The 22,972-nt window shown below is 41.3% G+C and overlaps 1 protein-coding gene across 3 annotated transcripts in view; it reads right to left on the minus strand.

Annotated features, from left to right (window-relative positions):
• The window catches only part of SORCS3 (sortilin related VPS10 domain containing receptor 3), a 633,894-nt gene that overhangs the window by 168,939 nt on the left and 441,983 nt on the right, over positions 1 to 22,972 (minus strand). For all 3 annotated transcript variants that reach the window (XM_027529080.1, XM_027529079.1, XM_027529078.1), the window contains one exon: positions 8,260 to 8,324. In XM_027529080.1, the coding sequence (XP_027384881.1) occupies positions 8,260 to 8,324 (65 nt within the window). The remainder of the gene's footprint in view (positions 1 to 8,259; positions 8,325 to 22,972) is intronic.

Raw genomic sequence — 22,972 nt, forward strand, 5'->3', positions numbered from 1 at the left:
CAACAGCTAGAACTGGACATGGAACAACAGACTGGTTCCAAATATGGAAAGGAGTACATCAAGGCTGTATATCGTCACTCTGATTATTTAACTTCTATGCAGAGTACATCATGAGAAATGCTGGGCTGGATGAAGCACAAGCTGGAATCAAGATTGTCGGTAGAAATATTAATAACCTCAAACAGTCAGATGATACCACACTTGTGCCAGAAAGTGAAGAGGAACTAAAGAGCCTCTTGATGAAAGTGAAAGAGGACAGCGAAAAAGTTGGCTTAAAACTCAACATTCTGAAAACTAAGATCATGGCATCTGGTCCCATCACTTCATGGCAAATAGGGAAACAGTGGAAACAGTGACAGACTTTATTTTGGGGGGCTTCAAAATCACTGCAGATGGTGACTGCAGCCATGAAATTTAAAGATGCTTGCTCCTTGGAAGGAAAGTTATGACCAACCTAGATAGCATATTAGAAAGCAGAGACATTACTTTGCCAACAAAGGTCCATCTAGTCAAAGCTATGGTTTTTCCAGTAGTCACATATGGATGTGAGAGTTGGACTGTAAAGAAAGTTTGAGCACCGAAGAATTGATGCTTTTGAACTGTGGTGTTGGAGAAGACTCTTGAGAGTCCCTTGGACTGCAAGGAGATCCAACCAGTCAATCCTAAAGGAGACCAGTCCTAAGTGTTCATTGGAAGGACTGATGCTGAAGCTGAAAGTCCAATACTTTGGCTACCTGATGCAAAGAACTAACTCATTGGAAAAGACCCTGATGCTGGCAAAAATTGAGGGCAGGAGGAGAAGGGGACAACAGAGGATGAGATGGTCGGATGGTATTACCAATTCAACAGACATGAGTTTGTGTAAGCTCCAGGAGTTGGTGATGGACAGGTAGGCCTGGTGTGCTGCAGTACATGAAGTCGCAAAGAGTTAGACACGACTGAACTGAACTGAAATGCAAGTTAAGCTTAACTGAATTACATTACATTTTTGTTACATTCAGATTTACGAGTATGTTTTGCTTTTAAGAGTATTAAATATTCAAACTATCCTAAATGTCATGCCTCCTGCCATCTCAGAGAGGAAAGAAAAAAAAAAAAAACTTCCCATGATTCTTTCAACTTCCATCCCTTTGGGTATACTCATATTGTCAAAATTTTAAAAAGTGAATTAAAATTGTGAACAAAAAGCAAATTCTGCTCTTCAGGTCTTTTCTTAGAGAAATATTCAGGAGCTATTTATTTTAAATAACAGTGCTACTGTTACTGCTGCTAGGTCGCTTCAGTCGTGTCTGACTCTGTGTGACTCCATAGACGGCAGCCCACGAGGCTCCCCCGTCCCTGAGATTCTCCAGGCAAGAACACTGGAGTGGGTTGCCATTGCCTTCTCCAATGCAGGAAAGTGAAAAGTGAAAGCAAAGTTGCTGAGTCTTATCTGACTCTTAGCGATCCCATGGACTGCGGCCCACCAGGCTCCTCCATCCATGGGATTTCCAGGCAAGAGTGCTGAAGTGGGGTGCCATTGCCTTCTCAAATGCAAATAAGTGAAATGGAGCAGATTCCAAGAAACTCTGAAAAAATATTTAGCTTCCAAAAGCCTCCCTTTTCTCGCCTGGGGAGTCGGACTAACCTATTTGTAGGCATAGTGCGAAACAGCAGAGACTGACATTTTCAAAAAAGTGTCCAATACAGTACCCAAGACAAGGTAGGTACCACAAAACAGCAAGAAAAGAAAAGATAGTTACCATTCCTTTCTATTGTGCTTATGGATTTAGAGTTTTGGTGAAACTTCTTTGTACCCACAGGAAAATTCTAGTGTTTTTTCCTTCCTATGGCATGAGGGTAATCTCATAGAGTTATAGACGTTTAGAAATCATAGCAATTCTGAATGCCTTAGGATTCCTAATGCTCCATTCAAGGCTCTTTCTGCTCCACCCACTACATACACTCACTGTGAATATGATGACTAGGTGGTAACGATGATGATGATAAGTAACATTTTTGAGCCTTCACTCTGTTGTCTGGTTCAATAAAAAATATGTGTGTTAAACTGATTATTACAAGAATGTTAAGAGCCATGCAGGAATTATTGCAATCCAGATAAGAAGTTACAATTATTATGACTCCTTTTCATAGATGAGGGAACTTAAGCAACGATTAAGTAAGTGTATCTGAATTCCATGGCTCTAGAAGGTGACAGAGCTGGGATTTGCACCCAGGCGATTGGACACCAGAACCAGTAATCCTAACCACTGTGTATTTAAACTGTGAAAGGAAAACCAGGCTGAGAATCAGACCAGAATCAGAATCAGACCAGAATCCACCAGAATTCTGGTTCTTTCCCTGTCACCGACTATCTATGTGTGACCTTGGGCCAATTGTTACATATCTTGGTGCTTTTTGGAAAGTGATACAATTTGAAAACTTCAAATACAGTCCAACTATTTTCTTTTTTTAAATTCTGAGATCCTTTATCAAGTGAAAGTGAAAGTCACTTAGTCGTGTCCGACTCTTTGCGACCCCATGGACTATACAGTCCATGGAATTCTCCAGGCCAGAATACTGGAATGGGAAGTCTTTCCCTTCTCCAGGGGAATCTTCCCAACCCAGGGATCAAACCCAGTCTCTCTTGCATTGCAGGTGGATTCTTTAAGGCAAAATTATTTGCCTTACTAATGACTGAATGCTCTGTTAAGATGTAGTGGGTTTAATCTTGGCTTAGTCAGAAGGTACAGTAACTCATGAAGAATTGATAATGGTTCCAAGACAAGGAATGGTACTACACATGATATGGGCTTTGATTCTAGAAATGTGAAGTCTAGACATTTCAAAACCCTTAGCTCATGTACAGGTGCACTTATTTCAGAGTCCTATAAGGCACACATATAGCTTATGCTTGAGAATTTCCAATCAAGAGAAACTCACTACTTCACAAAGCAGTCAGCATCATTTTGGGGTTGGTTTAATGGTTACACATTTGTTCACTGAATTGAAATCTGCTCATTGTAAATTTTATTCCATGTAAGAACCTTGTTAGACAATTGATGAAAAAATGATACCAAAAAAATATCCCTTATATTTGTGTTTTCAAACATGTGAAACACTGGAAGATCACAGAAAGGTTAGAAAAGCTTGTCCAAGGTCAAACAGACCCCAACTTAACTCTTAGTGAAAGTCACTCAGTCGTGTCCAACTCTTTGCAATCCCATGGATTATACAGTCCATGGAATTCTCTAGGCCAGATTACTGGAGTGGGTAGCCCTTCCCTCCTCCAGGGGATCTTTCCAACCCAGGGATTGAGCCCAGCTCTCCCGCATTGCAGGCAGATTCCTTACCAGCTGAGCCACCAGGGAAGCCCTAAACTCCTAGGGTACCACATTAATACTCTGTTGATACTCAGTTGTCTCTTGGCTGGGGAATATGTATGTGACTGAGTAAGTGCGTGAAGGAGAAAGAAAGAGAAGAACATGAACAGAAATATTCACAGGGGACATTGATGACCTTCAGAGAAAGATGATTTCCAGAAGAGAATGGGGGGAAAAGCCATTTGAATCTTTAATCTCGCAGCAGAAACAGGCTTTACAGTTATTAACCAAATTGGTTGGCTTTGCCCTGTTTAAACTGTGCCAAGGCAAGAGAGAACTCAATGGTTTTAGTTTAATCTGGAAATCTGACTTCCAAAGAGGAGGACCAGGACTGGGGAAGAGTGGAGATTCTTACAGCAAAAGAAGAAAAGGGGCCTATTCATGTTGGATTTGTTCAGGAGTGTTGGAGCCAAGTTTAGAAACAGGATTGTCAGTGCCACACCACGGCACTGAAGAGCCACATGCCCTAATGCCACACCTGCAGTCCCTTCATTCCAGGGCAGTGCTGTCCAATGGACACACAAGTGGAGACGCTGTGCCGTGCTCAGTCACTTCAGCCGTGTTGCTCTGCAGGTGCTACAGAGCAGTGTAATTCCCAACCCCAGTACCAAGGCTCCTTCTTCAGGCTTATTGAGGACAACTGCCCCTGGGCTGTGACTTCAGTATCGTGCAAGGTATAGGATCCACACAGCAGTGTTCCTGAATAGGCACCTGGATGAAAATCACATTGGGAGTGTGTGCTTCATAATATGGAGACTCCCAGGTCCTGTATCAGACCCCTTAAAGCAAAACCTCTGGGGGGACCCCAAGAATCTGCAATGAAAACTGCTCACCAGAGGATGGTCATGAATGCTACCTGTTGAGCAAAATGGCCATGTGAACTGAGATGAAAGAAGATGACGAGAAATAGAATTTACTGCTCAAGATCCCTTTGACTACAATTTTCAAAACAGCAATTGGCAAAGGTATAACATAGGGTTAAGGGTCTGAAACAGGCTGATTAATGAGCAGACTTTTCAATATGCCAATAGAAGTGGTATAATGAAAGAAAGTCTGAGGAATTAAAAAAATATAATTATCTAAGATCCACTATTTCACCTGATTTAAGATTCTTAGAGACATTATTTTTCTTTTAAATATATGAATTACAAGAGGACTCAAGGGATCTAGGTATTATTTAATATACAAACACAAGTATTTGTGTTTATTTGTCACCGTTATATTTTCCTTGGTAAATGTTCTGTTCAACCTTTTTCCTATTTTTTAATGGGTTGTTTCTTACTCCTATGTTTTAAAAGTTCTTTATGTGTTCTGGGTATAAGCCCTCTCTTAGTTATACGACCTACAAATAGTTTCTCCCACTGTCTTTACTGCGCCTCCTGAAGAACATTTTTTAAAAATTTTGATGAAGTCTAATTTATCAGTCTTTTACTTTATCAATTTTTCTCTTGGTGTCAACCTAAGGTCAAAAAGATTTTCTCCTCTATTTTCTTCCAAAAGCTTTATAATTTTATATTCTACATTTAGAAATACAATCCATTTTAAATTAGATTTTGTATAAGTTGTAAATCACAGGTAAAGGTTTGTTTTTCCCATATGGTTGCCCAAATTTTTCCAAAGCCATTCATTAAAAATTATTATCCTCTCTCCACTGAATGTTTTGTATCCTATAACCCTGCTTTACATATTTGTTCTAGAAGCTTTCCCCCCCCCCCGATTCCTTGTGATATTCTATAAAGAGAATCATGTCAATGAGAATAAAACAGTTCAGTTTTTTCCTTTGTAATCTATATGAATTACATTTCATTTTCCTACTTTTCATGCACTCACTGGACTTTCAGCATAATGTTGAAAAGAGGAGTTAATAGTAAACATCCCTGCCTTTTTCCTACACTTATGAGGGGAAGCATTCAACATCTCATTATTAAATATGATGTTAGCATTGGATATTTCATAGTTTATTAGAAGTTCTCTTTCATTTGTAATGTGTTGAGAGTTTTGTGTTCATGCTTTTATTCTTTCACTAGGCTAGCCATGTGAATTTGCTGAAATTCAAGTCTAAGTCAAATTCAAGTTTAAACTACCACATCAGGGTGAGGGGGAAGGAAATATAATATATTTTGTGCCATGTTACAATGATCAAAAAGATAGAGATGTATGTGTATGCATGAGTGTGTAAGAAAGCATTCACCACACACCAAAGAAGAAAGAAATCATGCATTTCATTAGTGTATGCAAAATAAAACATCCCTAGTTCAGCTCAGTCTTCTGTGCACTTTCTAAATAAAGGGGGGGGGGGGTTAGAGCCAATTCACTAGGTTGAAAGAAGATTCTTTGAACTGTTGAAAAATTGATTTTATAAAACCTAAAAAATCACACAGAATTAATATACACCATATTTTAACATAAGTGTGGCACATGACATTTATCCCTATTTATATTTCTGTCTGCTGAGAAATGGAGTGTTTCCTGCTATAACAATGATTTCACATCATCAGCAATTCCAGCCCTCCAAATGTGAATTCCTGAGCCCTAAGAGCACTTAGGATGGAGGAGAATACCTGTGATCTGGCAGGCACCAGGCTGCAGCCACTCCCTATGGTGAGCACTGAGGAACTCAGGATGTGAAAAGCACAGAATACTGGCCCCAGATATGAAAGGAATGATTTCAGTGAGCCCAGACTCTTGCATCTTCCCATATGAAGAAAAGTGCTGTATTCTTTAATTTGGGATATCTGGCTTTTCTTTAATTCACAAAATACTTTTGATGTTCAGACTACCTTCCCTTTGTTGCAGAATTCTATATAACCTGACTACTTCCCCCACCTCCTCAGATTAGCTCTCTGAGGGTTACTTGAGATGCTGTCTCCCAGGCGTGATGTCCTAAAAATTCCCACCAAATAAAACATAACTCTCAACTTTAAGTTGTGATTATTTTTTAAGTTGACTCTGCTTTTTTCAATTTTTGACAAAAGGCCAGGAACTTTTCTATGTGTTTTGCATTTTTAATCTTATAAAATTCCACAGCAATCCTGCACTATAGGCCTTATTCTAATGTGGACCAGAATTCTTGAACTTTCAGAAAATAAGTTTAAGCTTAATGTAAGAAATTACTTTTTTTTAAAAGGGACAGAAACTTTGCTATTTGTCCAGCAACAAAAAAGGACATGTGTTAAGCCTGAGCTCATGGAACCTGAGGACATACTATAAGGGGTTGTTGGTGAAGGGATTCCTGTATCAGGTAGAAGGTCACACAGGCAGATACCACAGATCACATATATGGCTTAAAAAGGTTGACATGCAATCAAGGCCAGGGCCAGCTTTGTCCTGAAAACTGGCCTGTGGTTCATCTTCTGAGAGCTGCTGTCTTCTCCCCTCTGGCTCCTCTACTACACCCCTTCAAACCCCTCCATCTCATCCTTCCTCCAGTGTTCCAGTTTTGTTTTTGTTTTTTTTTTTTTTTCTCCTTACCAGTAAGAGTAATTTAGAATTCAGGTTTCACCACACTTATGATCACTGAATTTGGATATGTGGCATTATCTCCCTAAATCTTAAATAGCTTTTCTGTTAAAAAAAAAAAAAATGTACAAACAGTGTGGGTCATCCCTTATCCTTGGATGCTTCAGAGACTTACATTTATTCAAGAATCAAAAAAGAAAAAGGAACAAAGGCAGGAAGGAAGGAACTCAGTAGACTGAGAGGCATAGAGTAACATGTCAATTGCCTTCTAACTCTTTTAAAAATAAAAACAAAGCAAATAAAATATATTCCCCAAAGTGCATGTTTTTATCATACATCTGTGTTTGGCCTCAAAAGCAGTCGATTTCCCAAGGACACAGCTTACGCAGCTTCTTTACTTAATGTATCCTGAATGATATCCTAATGTCAGCATACAGGCCAAACACAATCTCCTTATGTTTGTACATTCAACCCATAACCCTGAGGTGAGCAGGGCAAGGATGAGTGTCCCCAGATAATAGGGAGCTGGAGAACAGAGCGGTTAGGGGGTCTCGGTCTCATAGCTAATGGGTAGCAGAATCCAGGACCTCAACTCACAGTATGGTACTTTGATCTGCTGCACTGCTAGATCACTGTTAATTTCATGGATTATTTGGGTCTATTTATGACCTAGAATATGCTAATTAGTTTTCATATATGTTACATATTTCATGTATATCATATATATTCACATATTTAATACATTTTAAGTTGATCTTTTTTTTATTGGACAGGAAAGGCCCCTATGGATACTTTCAATTTCAGTTTAGTCTTAAGCTGGTACAAAATGATACTTTATCAGTCAAATTCTGTTTAAGATGCATATAGGTGCATGATGGACTAAGGAGTGAAATCCTGGATTCCATTGCTAATTTGCAGGGACAATAGAGGTCTTGCTCAGCATGGTATTTCCAGGGCTGAGAAATTTGCCTGGCACACAGTAGGCCATTCCTAAATATTTGCTGAACGGATGAACAAATAGTTTTGCAAATAATTTTTCCAGTTACATTTTTTTCGTAATCTTGACTATGTAAAGGTTTAGTTTTTTTAAAGCTTGCAATCCCTGCAATTCACCATGTGAATGCAAAATACCACGATGAGCTATGGACATTCCTATTTGAATTACACTGAAGATGCCAGGAAATTACTAACAGGAGCCTCAAAATTCATCTCATTAACTCCCATCCCCAGAAAATTCATTCCTGAGAGTTTATTTCAATGAAACATCTCCCTGGGGACTGAAAGCCTCTCCCCCACTCTAGGAAATAAAGATGGATATGGCGGTAAGGGAGCGCAGGGCTTTTCATCTTCCCAAGTCATTAAAATGCAAATTGGTGGGGGTGGAGGAGAGAGGCCCGCGGGCAGATTTCCCCGCCCCGCCAGCAGCCACAGCACTCACATCCATCCGCTGTCCGCACCTCCATGTGCACCAGGTCTGCCTCCTTATCCAGTCCGGCCACTGACCTGGGGAGGAAAGGAGAGTCAGAAGCTCAGTGACAAGGACAGCTGACAACAATGTGGGGAGGCATCTGGGGTTGTTACTCAGAAAGCTGCTTTCTAAAGGAGGCCTGTCTTGTACTGAGGATCCACAGAATATGATGACTCCCAGGCCCTGCAGAGTGGTGGCCTCTGGCAGCTGCCACCTGTAATGGTTACAACTCAGGTGTCCTGGAGCTCTGCCAGGGAGTCACTAACTCTCAAAAACATAGAAACAAAAAGAGCACAGAATAATGTGCCCCATAGTAAAGCTGGTCTAAACTTCTGTCACGGACCCTCTGCCATGTCGCACCTGATTATTTCTATGACTTCCATTCCACCTGAGGTGCCATAGTCCATACCACTTTCTTCTCCCTGGGGAAAGTGGTTAAACCTCCCTTCTGGCTGTTTGCTTCCAGACACTCCTGCCCTCCTGAGTTTGGACCTATCTACCTTCCCTTACCTCTACCTTGTAAACAATAAATATTTGCTAACAAATATTCAATATCTGGTCTGACAAGGACACAATTCTGGTGGTAGGAATGGGGAACCTTAGAATTCTAAGGCCAACAGCCAGAAAAAGGAAGGCTGAGAAATCTTTACAATCTAATTCCTGTGGGCCTCCAACCTTCCACATATAGAGCCCAGTCTTGCATAAGATAGCCAGGCGAGAGTAGGACCCAGAAAGTCAGCTTAGAAAGGCAACACAGACATGAAAACATTCACATACTAAAGACATCGCATAACCCACTCTCTGCAGCAAAATTGGACACTTAGTCTTTCTACTTATTTTCAGTCTCATTCAAAGATTGGTTTTCTGTTTTTTCAGTTCTGAATAGATAAGAGGCAGCAAGTTAGAAAGGAAAAGTCAAATTAAAACAATGAGAATCAACAGCTGGTACCCAGATAGCAAGACAAATAGAAAACTTATGAAAAACAGACCAAAGAACCCAAAACCCAATCTTCCACACCATAAATCTACTATGCATCTTCTGGTCCTAAGGCCCTAACTGTTATTATATCACAGTTCACTATCTGACATCTGTGCCAAGAGGCTGCAGGCAGAGAAAACAGGAAGCAGAGGACTAATGATATCAGTTAACTCAGTTTAAGAAAATAGGGCTGCAAATGACCTATGTTAGGAAAAATAAAATGATTTTTGTTAATGATTATTGTGTTGAATGGAGAAGGCAATGGCAACCCACTCCAGTACTCTTGCCTGAAAAATCCCATGGACAGAGGAGCCTAGTAGGCTGCAGTCCATGGGGTCTCAAAGAGTCGGACATGACTGAGCGACTTTTCACTTTTCACTTTCATGCAATGGAGAAAGAAATGGCAACCCACTCCAGTGTTCTTGCCTGGAGAATCCCAGGGACGGTGGAGCCTGTTGGGCTGCTGTCTATGGGGTCGCACAGAGTCGGACATGACTGAAGCAACTTAGCAGAAGCAGCAGCATTTTGTTGAATAGCTAAACTTCAGTTACTAAAAAGTTCATTTATGCGGGCTTCCCTGGTGGTCCAGTGGTTGAGAGTCCGCCTGTCAGTGCAGGGAACATGAGTTCAATCCCTGGTCTGGGAGGATCCCACACGCTGCCAGGAAACTAGGCCTCTGTACCACAACTACTGAGCCCCATGCCCTAGGGCCCGTGCTCCACAACATAACAAACCACTGCAATGAGAGGCCCAAGCACTGCAGCTAGAGAGTAGCCCCCACTCACTGTACTGGAGAAAGCCTGTGCTCAGCAACAGACAAGGCTCATTTATGTGAAATAGTTCTTTCCCCAAAGAAGCTGAATGAAAGAGGTTTTTACTCTAGTGCTTTATTTTTTGCTTAATGATCATCAATATACTATATTTTAATTTTTCCTCATCTCATTTGACCTTAAAGCAAAACACTTAAGGTAAGGAGAACAGTTATCATTAGTTATATTTGAGTGAATGGGAAACTGTGGCACAGAGCAATGGACATGTGTCTAAGATGACACAGGAACTAGGCCAGAACTAGACAGACTGACTGACTTAGTTCTCCATCTAGAGCAGCTGTCTTGACTCCTATCCCTTCTGCCTGCAGTGCCCTTGTATCCAACTCTCTCCCTGCCCCTTTTCTTCTCCAGATACCTCTTACCGTTCCTTCACTGCTTAGTTGGCCTCTTCCCTCCAGCAGATAAAGAAGAACTTTATCTGCTTCCTTACCTTGATGATTCTCAAACTTGGCTGCCTGTAAGAGTCACTGGGGAACCTTGGAATATCCAGAGTCTTGAAGCCTTCCCAAACCAATGAAATCAAAACCTTTGGGGTTGGATCAAGGCATCTGCATGTCTTAAACTCCGAGATGATTTCCATGCACAGCCAAGTCTTAGATTCACTGCTTTGCACGGTTTAATCACATTACTTATGCAATTGCCCTTGTATGTCTTCTATCAGTTCAGTTCAGTCACTCAGTCGTGTCCGACTCTTTGTGACCCCATGAATCACAGCATGCCAGGCCTCCCTGTCCATCACCAACTCCCAGAGTTCACTCAAACTCATGTCCTTCGAGTTGGTGATGCCATCCAGCCATCTCATCCTCTGTCGTCCCCTTCTCCTCCTGCCACCAATCCCTCCCAGAATCAGGGTCTTTCCCAATGAGTCAGCTCTTCGCATGAGGTGGTCAAAGTATTGGAGTTTCAGCTTTAGCATCATTCCTTCCAATGAACATCCAGGACTGATCTCCTTTAGGATGGACTGGTTGGATCTCCTTGCAGTCCAAGGGACTCTCAAGAGTCTTCTCCAACACCACAGTTCAAAAGCATCAATTCGTCGATGCTCAGTTTCTTCACAGTCCAATTCTCACATCCATATATGACCACTGGAAAAATCATAGCCTTCACTAGATGGACCTTTGTTGGCAAAGTAATGTCTCTGCTTTTCAATATACTATCTAGGTTCATCATAACTTTCCTTCCAAGGAGTAAGAGTCTTTTAATTTCATGGCTGTACTCACCATCTGCAGTGATTTTGGAGCCCAAAAAATAAAGCCTGACACTGTTTCCACTGTTTCCCCATCTATTTGCCATGAAGTGATGGGATTGGATGCCATAATCTAGGTTTTCTGAATGTTGAGCTTTAAGCCAACTTTTTCACTCTCCGCTTTCACTTTCTTCAAGAGGCTTTTTAGTTCCCTTCACTTTCTGTCATAAGGGTGGTGTCATTTGCATATCTGAGGTTATTGATATTTCTCCCAGCAATCCTGATTCCAGCCTGTGCTTCTTCCAGCCCAGCGTTTCTCATAATGTACTCCGCATAGAAGTTAAATAAGCAGGGTGACAATATACAGCCTTGACGTACTCCTTTTCCTATTTGGAACCAGTCTGTTGTTCCATGTCCATTTCTAACTGTTGCTTCCTGACATGCATATAGGTTTCTCAAGAGGCAGGTCAGGTGGTCTGGTATTCCCATCTCTTTCAGAATTTTCCACAGTTTATTGTGATCCACACAGTCAAAGGCTTTGGCATAGTCAATAAAGCAGAAGTAGATGTTTTTCTGGAACTCTCTTGCTTTTTCGATGATCCAGTGGATGTTGGCAATTTGATCTGTGGTTCCTCTGTCTTTTCTAAATCCAGCTTGAACATCTGGAATTTCATGGTTCACGTATTGCTGAAGCCTGGCTTGGAGAATTTTGAGCATTACTTTACTAGCGTGTGAGATGAGTGCAATTGTGGGGTAGTTTGAGCATTCTTTGGCATTGCCTTTCTTTGGAATTGGAATGATAACTGACCTTTTCCAGTCCTGTGGCCACTGCTGAGTTTTCCAAATTTGCTGGCATATTGAGTGCAGCACTTTCACAGCATCATCTTTCAGGATTTGAAATAGCTCAACTGGAATTCCATCACCTCCACTAGCTTTGTTCGTAGTGATGCTTTCTAAGGCCCACTTGACTGCACATTCCAGGATGTCTGGCTCTAGGTGAGTGATCACACCATCATGATTATCTGGGTCGTGAAGCTCTTTTTTGTACAGTTCTTTTGTGTATTCTTACTACCTCTTCTTAATATCTTCTGCTTCTGTTAGGTCCATACCATTTCTGTCCTTTATCAAGCCCATCTTTGCATGAAATGTTCCCTTGATATCTCTAATTTTCTTGAAGAGATCTCTAGTCTTTCCCATTCTGTTGTTTTCCTCTATTTCTTTGCACTGATCACTGAGGAAGGCTTTCTTATCTCTCCTTGCTATTCTTTGGAACTCTGCATTCAGATGCTTATATCTTTCCTTTTCTCCTTTGCTTTTCACTTCTCTTCTTTTCACAGCTATTTGTAAGGCCTCTTCAGACAGCCATTTTGCTTTTTTGCATTTCTTTTCTATGGGGATGGTCTTGATCCCTGTCTCCTGTACAATGTCACAAACCTCCGTCCATAGTTCATCAGGCACTCTGTCTATCAGATCTAGTCCCTTAAATCTATTTCTCACTTCCACTGTATAATCATAAGGAATTTGATTTAGGTCATACCTGAATGGTCTAGTGGTTTTCCCCACTTTCTTCAATTTAAGTCTGAATTTGGCAATAAGGAGTTCATGATCTGAGCCACAGTCAGCTCCTGGTTTTGTTTTTGCTGACTGTATAGAGCATCTCCATCTTTGGCTACAAAGAATATAATCAATCTGATTTTGGTGTTGACCATCTGGTGATGTCCATGTGTAGAGTCTTCTTTTGTGTTGTTGGTAGAGAGAGTTTGTTATGACCAGTGCGTTACTTAGATACAAATTTCAAAGAAGTAGGATTCGATTTTTTTTTAATCCTTGGTAACATCCTTGGTAGACCATCAACAAATATGTTTTGAATAAATGATTATAACACTTTCACTCAGGCAAAACTTCATAAGGCCCCAAGTAAGCCCTGAGCTCACTTTTGGGTCTTAAAGAAAACTTTTCTTAGGCTCAAACAAGATCTCAGTTTCCTGTCTATGTCCCAGATCATTTTTTTATCATGAAAATTACTCAACTGATGAGAAAACAGTAATGAATCTACACAGACCTGAGTAACGTGTGAAGTGGTTTCCTCCTGGGGCTATTTAGTTTTTTTTTCTTTTTTTTTCAGTGAAAGAAAGATATCTTTATTTTTTTATTCTTTTTTTTTTTTAAACTTTACAATATTTAGTTTTATAACAATTACCAAACTCAGCATCAGCACACAAGGATCATTTGAAACCCTAAAGGGGAAAGATAGGGATTCTTCTCCAAAACTGAGAGTTCTTGATCTGAGCAAGGACCAAGGACACAGGGGACGAAAGGACATAAGAAGCCACGGCCAAGCCTCCAGGGAAGAAACTGAAACTTCATGTGGCACCTGGAACCACATGCTCACAGATGTTATGTCAGAACCACATGTTCACAGATGCTATGACGGAAGTGCAGCTGTTACTGATGGAAGTACCTGCAAAAGGCCAAGTGGCTTTCAAACTTATTTTTAGCAACTGAATTCTCTGTTCATATACAGTCTCCAAGTTCTAACACGTGCAATAGATCAAACAGGAACTTATCAGGAATCAGGAACGGCTCACCCAGACAACCATGCCCAAGAGAGCTGGGCGCAACAACTGCGAGCCCATGATCTCGTTCAGCCCCTTCACTAAGCAGATGAGAAAACTGAGCTTCACACAACTGTCCAAAGACACACAGTTATTAGCCAGTGTCATGTGGCTCTCAAACCCAGTTCAGAACCTCAGGACAGCCTCTTTGTAGCACCTGGGCTGCCGTGAGGAAGTGACAGAGCTAAACTCTGGTGTGTTTTTCTCTCCTTGTGGATGTGAATTCTAGAGAAAAATCTTCCCCAGAAATAAGAACACTGGATATTTGTGTGTACATGAGGGAGGTATTGAGGGGACAAAGGACAAATGCTTGACTAAATGATTTGCTAGACTGTTAAATTTCAAGATAACCTTGTCTCAACATGTTTCTCCAGCTCACACCACCAACATTCTCGTCCTTGGTGTTTTGGCTCAAATTGACCCTCCACCTGGAAATTTCCTTCTGCATATTCCCCACTTATGCTGCTGCTGCTGCTGCTGCTAAGTCACTTCAGTCGTGTCCGACTCTGTGCGACCCCATAGATGGCAGCCCATCAGGCTCCCCTGTCCCTGGGATTCTCCAGGCAAGAACACTGGAGTGGGTTGCCATTTCCTTCTCCATCCCCACTTATGGTACAACTCAATACCACATTCCATGAAAGCCTCCTGATCTTGACTAAACATTATAATGCTATGAGAAACTTTCTAAAAAATACTGAATACCAATGCACAGGTCCCAATCCCGTAAATTCTGGTTTCATTGGTCTGGAGCAATCGTCCTCTCACATTTTAGCTACATCAGAATCTTTTTATTAAAACAGATGCTAGGCTCAGCCTCAGAGTTTTGTATTTGAGAGGTCTGGGGTAGGGCTCAACAATTTGCATTCTTAGCAAACACATAAAACATATGATGTTGATGGTCAGGGAACACACTCTGAGAACCACTACCCTAGAGTATCATCCAGGAATCAATAGCTTTTAGATGCTCATGAGTGATAAGGATGTGCAGTCAGAGTTGAAAATCACTCATTAGAGATTGAAATGCAACCTTCACAAACCAAGCTGAAATATCCCTTCCTTTTTATATATCAGTGGGGTAGTTAAAAGCATACAGTCCGGAATCAGGCACTCCGAGTTAAAGTCTCGGCTCCATCACTCAGTTGCCTTGGGATCACAGGCAATTAACTCAATCTCCTTGCTGCATGTTTCTAGTCTGCACACTGGGGATATCATAATAGCACCCTTTGCATTGTTTTTATGAGAACTGAATGCATGTAAACATTTCAAATAGAGGCATACTTCAACAACTAACTCTATGTAATGCTTACTAATATACAGCTCACATTATGTGGAACTAATACTTTTTAAGTGTAATATTTATTGAGTATCTAATGTACCAAAAGTGTTATTATCATCTTTGTTTTGGCCATGTGGCATGTGGGATCTTAGTTCCCCAACCAGGAATCGAACCCACACTCCCTGTAGTGGAAGCACAGAGTGCTAACCACTGGACCTCCAGGAAAGGCCCCTTTTATTATTAATTTAATATGTTGTCTCTCTTAATTCTTAAACAAACTTTTGAAATTGGCAGTATAATTTTTTTTCAGATGAGGAAATGAAAATTTTGAGATGGCAAATTGCCTAATCATTGGTACAGAGTGAGAAAGAGATGGATCTCAGATTCACACATAATTCATTTTATGCCACCATCAATTATCTGTGTACCTCAATTTTTTTTCTCCTTCTTTATTGTACTGTCCCTAAAGATACGATTTAGATCTGATTAAATTATTTTTCCACTAGCGCCTACCATTGTGCCTTCTTGCTCTGTATTATTAAATATCGCCTGAGTAGATAGATGAACACAGAAACGAAAGTAGTAATAACCCCAACAGTATGTTTAGGATAAATGTTGAAAACGGTTCCATAATATGGTGGAACAGATTTCATCTGTTTAATTAATCTCTAGGCAATTAAGTAAATAAAGTCTTCATTTTCCATTATTATGCTGTTATTTTCACCATTTATCCTCAAAGCAATATTGGATCTGTCAAACACAGTCATCTGTGATTTGCTTGGCAAATGCACGACCATCCTTTGAAAACACTAGGGCCACAAAAACCCAGGGATCTTATCTAGCTCAAATGAATACAGCTCCTCTAGTGGGCACTCTGGGAGCTCTCCTGCATCACAATAATCCCTGCCTCGGTCAACCGCTGGCTCCTCCCAGATCCACAGATGTCTAGGTGTAGAACCCTATGCCCATGTTGTACTACATGGCTCTGTTCCTGTCTATAGCCGATTAGACCAGGGGAGATCCTCACCAAAGCTGGTTCAGAGACACGTTTCCCAGACTTTAGGACTGCTTTGAGAAACTGTAGCATGAGACTCAGAGAAACTTGTCTTGGACACCTTCAACTATTCAGCCAGAAAGAAGAGAGAAGCAGAGATGAAAGGAAAAAAAAGACAGAAAGAAAGAAGGCACTTTGTGAGGTTATGGGATAGGGACCTTTGTGAGGTCTAAATGCATTCCCTTTCTGGGATTCTAATAATGTCTCTCTCTCTTTCTTTCTCTTTATCTCTCTCAATAAGCACAGAGATCAAACCAATCAATCCTAAAGGAAATTAAACCTAAAATATTCACTGGAAGTACTGATGCTGAAGCTGAAGCTCCAATACTTTGGCCACCTGATGCGAATAACTGACTCATTGGAAAAGACCCTGATGCTGGGAAAGATTGAGGCAGAAGGAGAAGGGGATGACAGAGGATGAGATGGTTGGATGGCGTCACCAACTCAATGGCCATGAGTTTCAGCAAGCTCTGTGAGATGGTGAAAGACAGGGAAGCTTGGCACGTTACAGTCCATGGGGCCACAGAGAGTCGGACATGACTGAGCAAGTGAACAACAACAAAATTAGTTACTGTTTCCCATACCCAGAATCATCATTAATATGCTCTCTAAAAGTTGCTCAGCATGTGCAGAGCCGTTTCTGGACATAAGGGTTAGCTACTGTCCCTTCAGCATTCTGGTTCTCCCAGAAAATTAAAAGGGCTACTGATTACTGTATCAGTATGTCTCTAACAATAGGCTATGTTCTACTGGTGGATTGTAAAATACATCTAGCGGATCAAACCCCAATTATTTTTTATAAAATATGGAATGGAAGTATCAGAGAGCATCTCATGTGGTAGACTAAGTATTTTTCATAACATGTAAAGATATATAAGAAGATATAGGTTTATCCAGGGACACAAGTATAGTATTCCTTACCAGAGAAGCAGTATTGAAGGGAGGGAGGGAGGAACGGCAAGAGAGAGGGAAGGAAGGAGGAAGGAAGGCAGGGGCCAGGGAGGAAGGAAGGAAAGAGAAACCGCATGGTCTAATTTAATATAATACCTTTCTAAATTCTAAATGGCTAGAATGAAATTCAGCAGTCACATGAACTATTTTCAGGACAAGGCATACACACATCAGGAGGTCACTTGCAACAGATGAGGAGTTTGAACTCAAATGAAGAATCTCAGTGAACCATAGCTAATATCATGCTCATGCTGGCAGTAGCAATTTGAAGCTAAGCTTTGGTCACTGGGGTTTGTGATTGTGCTAATATAGTGACAATCCGTGAGGTTTTCCCTGAATGCAACTGAACAGCTGGTCTACTAGGAATATAACCAGTAATCCCTTTGCAAGTACTTACTGAATACTCACTATGTGTGAGCACTTAGGAAGCTGCCAACCAGTCTACCACACAGCCCATTTGTTTTCTACATACATATGGGCTATAGACTAGCATAGCTCTAGAAAACAAGATCATGTCATATGATCACAGCTTAAGGAAAGGTTGCTCATAGAAAACTATTTGATCCTATTAAACAGACCAAGCACATTGCCTCATTTGTAGAGGGACTGCAGAGAACAGGCAATGCTCTTATTCCCAGCCATTAGATTTTGGAATGTTCATTCTCAGACCCCACTACCTATCTCCTGAGAGTACCTTTAATAGGTATTTATGGGGTAACACACAGAGGGAATTTCAGTCTTATTGGAAAGGTGCAGGGGATCAGGTAGGGTTTCACAGCGATGGGGAAACAAGGAGCAGGCTTGAAGAATGTGTGGGATTGGAAAGTCAGAAGGCAGAGAGGGATGATATGACCCAAGGTGTGATGGTGCAAATAGACATGATGGGGAGGAGAATACTGAGCAGTAGTCATAAGAGACCACTTTGGAGACAGAATAAGAAAGGATCTGAAGTCAGTGAAAAGCCACCATGCCAGGAATTATGAATTGCTTCCTGCAAACTAAAATCTGTGACATTCCATAACGTTGGACAAATTCCTGTCTTTCTGTAGGTACATTCACTCTGTTTCTTTAGAAGTTAATTTCTATTAAAACATCTTTTATAAACTGTTACTTAGGAAAGTCTGTACTTTTTAAAAATGTTTTATTGGGAGATTGGGACTGACATGTACACACTACTATGTATAATAAAATAGATAATAAGAATCAGCCATACATCACAGGGAACTCTACTCAATACTCTGTAATGACCCATATGGGAAAAGAATCTTTTAAAAAAGAGGATATATGTATATGTGTAACTGATTCACTTTGCTGTCCAGCAAGAACTAACACAATATTGCAAATCAACTGTAAGTTAAATGTTAGTCGCTCAGTCACATCTGACTCTTTTTGCAACCCCATGGACTATAGTCTGCCAGACTCCTCTGTCCATGTGATTCTCCAGGCAAGAATATGGGAGTGGGTAGCCTTTCCCCTCTTTAGGGGATTTTCCAGACCCAGGGATTGAACCTGGGGCTCCTACATTGCAGGCAGATTCTTTACTATCTGAGCCACCAGGGACAACTGAATCAACTGTACTCCAGTACAATTTTTTTAAAACTTAGAACAACCTAATAATGTTGCTTTATCTTTATTTATTTTTGGTTTCTATGGGATATGCTTAACATATCACAACATGTGTTGTGTGACCCCCAAATGGCAGTGCATTGTGGGAATCCTCTCATGTTCTCATTCACTGAGGTCCTGAGCCAATACCTGAAACTTCCCAAATGCTTCTTGTGTATGCAGCATGGACCCCAGCAGAAAAATGAGGGTCAGGAGCCAGAGGTAGTGGAGGGGTTAGAAAGTGGGGTAGGATATAATTTGAGAGAGAAATAGGGTATAAATATATAATAAAGAATAGAGATCAGTTAAATAAAAACAATTCAGTTCAGTTCAGTCACTCAGTCGTGTTTGACTTTTTGCAACCCCATGGACTGCAGCACACAAGGCTTCCCTATCCATCACCAACTCCCGGAGTTTACTCAAACTCGTGTCCATCGAGTTGGCCATGCCATCCAACCATCTCATCCTCTGTCGTCTCTTCTCCTCCCACCTTCAATCTTTCCCAGCATCAGGGTCTTTTCCAATGCGTCAGTTCTTCACATCAGGTGGCCAAAGTATTGGACTTTCAGCTTCAGCATCAATACTTCCAATGAATACTCAGGACTGATTTCCTTCAGGATTGACTGGTTTGATTACCTTGCAGTCCAAGGGACTCTCAAGAGTCTTCTCCAACACCATAGTTCAAAAGTATCAATTCTTTGGTGATCAGCTTTCTTTATGGTCCAACTCTCACATCCGTATATGACTACTGGAAAAACCATAACTTTGACTAGACAGATCTTTGTTGGCAAAGTAATGTCTCTGCTTTTTAATATGCTATCTAGGTTGGTCATAACTTTCCTTCCAAGTAGCAAGCGTCTTTTAATTTCATGGCTGTAGTCACCATCCACAGGCAGTGATTTTTAAGCACACAAAAATAAAGTCAGTCACGGTTTCCATTGTTTCCCCATCTATTTGCCATGAAGTGATGGGACTGGATGCCATAATCTTAGTTTTTTGAATGTTGAGTTTTAAGCCAACTTTTTCATTGTCCTCTTTCACTTTCATCAAGAGGCTCTTTAGTTCTTCTTCACTTTTTGCCATAAGGGTGGTGTCATCTGTGCATCTGAGGTCATCGATATTTTTCCAGGCTATCTTGATTCCAGCTTGTGCTTTACCCAGCCTGGCATTTTGCATGCTGTATTCTGCATATAAGTTAAATAAGCAGGGTGACAATATACAGCCTTGACGTACTCCTTTCCCAATTTGGAAACAGTCTGTTGCTCCATGTCCAGTTCTCACTGTTGCTTCTTGACCTGAATACAGATTTCTCAGGAGGCAGGTAAGGTGGTCTGGTATTCCCATCTCTTCAAGAATTTTCCACAGTTTATTGTGATCCACACAGTCAAAGGCTTTGGCATAGTCAATAAAGCAGAAGCAGATGTTTTTTCTGGAACTCTCTTGCTTTTTTGATGATCCAGTGGATGTTGGCAATTTGATCTCTGGTTCCTCTGTCTTTTCTAAAACCAGCTTGAACATCTGGAAGTTCACCAATCATGTACTGTTGAAGCCTGGTTTGGAGAATTTTGAGCATTACTTTGCTAGCGTGTGAATGAGTACAATTGTGCAGTAATTTGAACATTCTTTGGCATTGCCTTTCTTTGGGATTGCAATGAAAGCTGACTTTTTCAGTCCCATGGCCACTGCTGAGTTTTCCAAGTTTGCTGGCATATTGAGTGCAGCACTTTCACAGCATCATCTTTTAGGATTTGAAAGAGCTCAAAGACAGTTAGGAAGGAACAAAAGCTTCCCTGCGGGCTGGGGTACTGGAGAAGGAGAGAGTGGGACAAATAGAGAGAGTAGCATGGAAACATATAGATTACCATATGTAAAATAGATAGCCAGTGGGAATTTGCTGTGTGACTTAGGGAATTCAAACCAGGGCTCTGTGACAACCTAGAGGAGTGGGATGGGGTGGGAGCTGGGATGAAGGTTCAGGAGGGAGGGGACATATGCATACCTATGGCTGATACATGATGATGTAAGGCAGAAACCAATACAATATTGTAAAGGAATTATCTTTCAATTAAAAGTAAATAATTTTTTTTAATGAGAAAAATCACATCATCTTATTAAAAAAAGAAGTCTCACTGCCCCACATTTCCTAAACTGGAGTCTGGGATGACACAGTCAGTGTTTATTGGGGTTGCCCGATCACACTAGGTATTATTTTCAACCCATAGTCTGTTTTTAGGACAAGAACTTGTCTCTTCTATGTCCAGTGGTTAGGAGCTTTGGAATCATCAGCCCTAGGTTCTAATCCTGGCTCTATTTCTATTAGCTGTGTGACTTTGAGCAAGTTACTTAACCTCTCTAAATCTATAATTTTCCATAAGAGTCAAAACTTCCTTGTTTTGTCTTGATGAACATGAAATAGCATGTGCACATATTTAGAGAATATTCCCAATGGTTCCTGGCATCTTACATTCAGACACACACAAAGATGTGCACACAGACATACACTGATCTGAATACCACTGATTGTGTAGAAAGTGAGAAAGTCATTTCCTAGGCAGGTTGATAAGAAGTCTAGGGGTCCCCAAGGAGAGAGGGGTCTGGAATTCTCAAAGAGGAAGAAAGGACAAACTTTTCTTTCCTCGACATTCCTTAGGATTGTATAACAATAATGTATCCTGCCTGAAGATAGTCTCTGGATTAAACCTTCTGGCTAATCCTGTTATCTTAAAATTTAAATTATGGGAGTAGGTCTGGTGAGGTCTTTACAACCTCCAGACATTCTTTGGATTCATTGGAGAGTATATAACTCCATTGCTAACACTAGCAAGGGGGTACTCTTTCTGCCCCCTTCTGATGTCTATGTCAGAAGCTTTCTCTATCTCCTTTATACTTTAATAAAACTTTATTACACAAAAGCTCTGAGCGATCAAGCCTCGTCTCTCGCCCCAGATTGAATTCTTCTCCTCTGGAGGCCAAGAATCCCGGCATCTTTACATGGTTCAACAACAACCTTTCAAAAGTGTCTAAGGAAAACTTGCATTGGAGTGTAGAAGAAAGAGCACTGGGCTGGGGCAAAGACCTTAGTTCTGGTCACAGTCTAGTACTGTGGCTTTGGCTACGTCACTTGACCCCTCTGGGCACGGTTCCTCTCTCTGCAAATCACAGGTGTGGGGTGGGTGATGCCGGGATCCCCTCCCCCTCTGCTCTCTGGCATTGAGAGGCTCTATGGCTGTGGAGGATGGAGGTACATGAGCTCTTCCTTTGCACTGACTGTTCTTAAGCCCCTGTTCCATCCTGCTCTGCCCTACTTCTTTGAGGCAGGGGTGGGATATCTTTCTAATCAAGTGAGTGCATCAGAAGGGAGAGGAACCTCCTGCTGGAAAGGTCCCTGAGGTGTTGCTAGCCACTGGCAGGGTGCAGCTGCAGCTGAAGAGGGCTTTTCTCAACAGTCTTGTGCCACCAAATCCCATCTGCCCTGCACCTCTATGGGGACCAAAAGACCAAGGAGGGAGCAGGAAGACAAAGTTACTGCTGGGGACCAATGATCTGGAGGGCCCCACATGCAAGAGTTTACAAAGCACCTTCCCATCATCCTCCTGTAATCTCACTGTTTTATTTCTAGCAGGTATTGTTCCCATTTTGCAGATGATCAAACCCCAAGCCAAAGTCACTCAAGATAACCAGGTGGAGCTGGGGTTCCCACCAGACTCTGCTGACTCTGAGCCCAGAGCTCTCAGTGCTGTGGGCTTTCCCCAGCTGCTTCCCCGTACATCAGCACATGTAATTAGATGCAAGATTGTGTGGTATGGACTGGAAGTACTGGAGGAACTGAGAGAGTTAATTTTAAAAGGCAAAGGGCATTAAGGAGACAGCTTGGGTGGATATTTTGTAGAAATTCTAGAGAAGAAAGAGAAAGGAACCAGGTATATTTATAGGCTAATAATGTGCAGAAGAGGGGGAAAATGTGCTGCCTCTGGCAATTCTCATCAAGTTAATGGATGTTGCCAATTACTGTGGTAACATTTTTAATTGTATCTTAGCTCTGAAGAGAATAAAAACAGAATTTCCTGATCTTTGCCTCAGGACTGTTAGGGGCACACATTCTGGTACATTATGGTAGCATGGACATGCTTGCTCAGAGCCTACAAAGACAACCACTTCATGGGAAAGCCATTACTAATTAATGGCTG

Source organism: Bos indicus x Bos taurus, chromosome 26 (assembly GCF_003369695.1).
Source record: "Bos indicus x Bos taurus breed Angus x Brahman F1 hybrid chromosome 26, Bos_hybrid_MaternalHap_v2.0, whole genome shotgun sequence".
NCBI lineage: Eukaryota > Metazoa > Chordata > Mammalia > Artiodactyla > Bovidae > Bos > Bos indicus x Bos taurus.